Here is a 3,601-nt window from a genome sequence, read left to right on the forward strand (position 1 = left end):
TTCGTTTTATTACTGTTACTTTGCCAGTTTGGCTATTGAGCATTTCACCCATTTTAAAACCTTTCATATGACACCCATGTCAACTATTCATATAAAAAAATGCTGTTAAGTGGTGTTAACATAATCGTGATGGACCGGGATGGTGTTCATGTTCATCTCCGTTCAAAGACCTTTCACATGATACCCATTTTGACTATACTATGTAAAAATGGTATGAAGTCCATTGTGGTCGACCATCGTGTTATAACACCATTTTACATCACTTACCATGGGAAAATCGTGTAAAAACAGTAAAAAAAAATTATAGAATTTTTTTTTTTGATCGAAAGATCCAAGGGGGGAACCTTGGGTAAAATTCCATGATATACCAAAAGTACCAGATAGACTGGTCCAATTCGGTCCAACTTCTGATACATTCAAGATATTTATATAAGACACCACGTTGCAAAATTTAAACAAAATCGCCCAAGAGATTCGAAAGTTATCGTGTATACAAGGAATTTTCGTGGGTTTTTCGAAACAGTAAAAAGGACATCAAAATCGTCCATCGTGGTGAGAACACCATTTAACACGGCTAACATATAAAAAACAGCCAGCAATAGCCAGAAGATGCATTTTGAAGCAAAAAAAGTAATTAAAAACAGACCATCATGGTCGGCCACCGTGTTAAAACATCGTTTAACACGGTTTACCACGAAAAAATCGCGAGGAAGACTAAGAAATAACCAAAAAAATGCATTTTTTTGTGGTGAAAAAAAAAAATTCCCGAAAAAATCCAAGGGGGTACCCTTGGATGAAAATCTATGATGTAGCAAAAGTACCAGATGGACTGGCTCAATTTGGTTCAACTTCTGATACATCCAAGATATTTACGTAAGCTACCTCCTGGCCAAATTTAAGCAAAATCGCTCTACTATTTTGTAAGTTATCGTGTATACAACGAAAATTTAAAATTTTCACGACGATCGCTATACTTTCCTTCACACTTCGTGTGCGGAAAAGTAAAAACGTGTAAGTCTTGAAGTATACTCACGTTTTTCCAATGAATATGTTTTACGCACACGCGCGTTGGTGTTCAAAAAGATCACCAGCTTGGCTGTTTTCAAAGGAGATTTGAAACAGTATACACATCTCCAAAATTTGTTGTATGCTGATCCAACTGTGGACAACGACAGCCCAATTGATTTGTTATTGAGTGTGGCTGATTACACTCGAATTTTGAAAAATGGGCTGATTAAAGGAGCTGATGACGAACCAGTTGCCCAAAATTCAGAATTTGGATGGCTTGTTATGGGTCCGCAACGTGAAGACAAGAAAGAAAATCTTAAAGTAACGTCGCTAATTTCGAATTTGGAAATTGAAAATCAGTTGAAAAAAATTTCCACGGCTGAAAATATTGACAGCGAAGATGAAAACGAAGATGAAATGACTGCAGAGGAGCAGTATTGTGAAGATATTTTTGTAAAAACGACGAAAAGAGAAGCGGATGGGCGTTTTGTCACGTCGATTTCATTTAAAGACGGACAAGAGCCAAAGTTCGGTGACTCAAAAAAAGCAGCGTTGGCAACTTTATTTCAATTAGAAAAACGCTTCGAAAAACATCCAAATGTGAAGCAACAACATGTGGAGGCAATGACCGAAGCAATTGCGAGCGGTCATATGGAATTAATGGAAAATGTGCCAGAGCAGGCATATTACGTGCCTCACCATGCAGTTTTAAAACAAAGTTCAACGACTCAATTGCGACCGGTGTACAATGCATCGAAAAAATCATCAAATGGATTATCATTAAATGAACAAGTTGCAATAGGCAAAATGGATCAACCTGACATGTTGACAATTATTCTTCGATGGCGAATTTTTAAAATTGGAATTTTAGCTGACTTGGAAAAAATGTATAAGGAAGTTAAAATTCCACCAGAGCAATATCATTTGCAGTTGATATTGTGGCGTGGAAATCCAAACGAAAAAATCAAAACGTATGCGATGACAACAGTAACATTTGGAGTCGCACCGTCACCGTATTTGGCAATTAGGCTGAGTCCAAATGCTCGGCCATAAATTTTATGGCCGGCCAGAAAAATTCAAATCCGTCTTTCGGCGTATGTAGGTGAGTTCGTTATGTCAGGTTATTTAATTCTAGGCTATTACAAGCAACTGGACTCAAATCCACCAATAGCACTGTGCGACAAAAAAAGTCAAAGTTGCCTAACCCAGAGCGGATATATCAAAGTTTGGAGAGGCCCATGAGACATGAAAACCCTCAAAAGGGTTTTGTCGAATTGGTTCCATATAAGAAAATTATGGTCATTTGAAAAATTTGCTTTGCAGAGTATTTTCAAAATTTACTTTTACTTGGTTTTTTGCTTTTTAATGCAAATCCATGTGACGAACGGGTCAAAAGTAGTGAAAAATGACCAAAGAACCTCAAATCAGCAATAAAACATAGCTACTTCGGACTATTTTTGGGTCCAAACAGGTAAAAGTATCATTTTTCGTATATCTATGGGTGAGATTGAGAGTGGAGTATGTTTCACTGACTTTGTTATGAAAGAGAAGAGCAAGTTTCTTTCGACTCAAAAATGGTTAAAGGCAAGTATGTTCATTTTTGGCGGGTCCTCGCGGTTTTCCACGGTTTCCGCGCAGTAAGATGCGTAAAATATGGTCAATTTTGTGAAGAAAATATGAAAATTTGTATGGGAGGTACCCGTAAATCACTTTCGATTGGCTTCAAAATTCCAGGGATTGAGTTTTTTGGTGAAAAAATAAGATACAGAAAGTTTCGTGACATTTGGAATATCACAAATGGGTTTTTTCTACATAAAATCTCGTTTACCAATCTATATCTTGCGCTGGCCTACAATTCTTAAAAACATACAAAAGATATGGTTTTTTGTGCTTAATTTGAGTCTTACTAGAGGTTTTAGATAAAAAAGCTGCCAAAAGACGGGATTTTTCATGACAATTTTCCATAAAATGTGAAAGTTAGATACTGAGGGTTCCCATAAAATCATATTTTTGCATATTCCGACTCAAAAATGGTTCAAAGTGCTTGCTTCTCATACTGATTTACGTTTTTTTATTGATATACTTCGAAATTTTGCGTGAAAAATACTTAAATTGCGCATTTGAAAGTTAAATTTTGAGGATATATACGAAAAATGATACTTTTACCTGTTTGGACCCAAAAATAGTCCAAAATAGCTATGTTTTATTGCTGATCTGATTTTATTCGGTCATTTTCCATTACTTGTGACCCGTTTGTCACATGGATTTGCATGAAAAAGCAAAAAACCAAGTAAAAGTAAATTTTGAAAATCCTCTGCAAAGCAAATTTTTCAAATGACCATAATTTTCTTATATGGAATCAATTCGACAAAACTCTTTTGAGGGTTTTCATGTCTCATGGGTCTCTCTAAACTTTGATATATCCGCTCTGGGTTAGGCAACTTTGACTTTTTTTGTCGCACAGTGTTATTAGAAAGAGGCATCATTCAGCACAGTAAATCCCCTTACGCATTTCCGATAGTGTTGGTTCCGAAGAAAGATGGTACTAAACGTATGTGTGTTGATTACAAACCATTGAATAAGATCATGGTCC

The 3,601-nt window shown here is 36.2% G+C and overlaps 1 protein-coding gene across 1 annotated transcript; it reads left to right on the top strand.

The window, feature by feature from the left end:
* Positions 1-1,425: 1,425 nt before the first annotated feature.
* Positions 1,426-2,061, top strand: LOC129571591 (uncharacterized). The gene has a single exon (XM_055451398.1). It carries the CDS (start codon positions 1,426-1,428, stop codon positions 2,059-2,061), a length of 636 nt encoding a protein of 211 aa, XP_055307373.1.
* Positions 2,062-3,601: the final 1,540 nt, after the last annotated feature.

This window comes from Sitodiplosis mosellana, unplaced genomic scaffold, assembly GCF_009176505.1.
Source record: "Sitodiplosis mosellana isolate CC-2019 unplaced genomic scaffold, AAFC_SMos_1.0 Smas_scaffold_2935, whole genome shotgun sequence".
NCBI classification, from domain to species: domain Eukaryota; kingdom Metazoa; phylum Arthropoda; class Insecta; order Diptera; family Cecidomyiidae; genus Sitodiplosis; species Sitodiplosis mosellana.

What these genes read in the sequence shown, in the direction of transcription:
- LOC129571591 (XM_055451398.1), top strand. Translation starts at nt 1,426, where the DNA reads ATGACTGCAGAGGAGCAGTATTGTGAAGATATTTTTGTAAAAACGACG.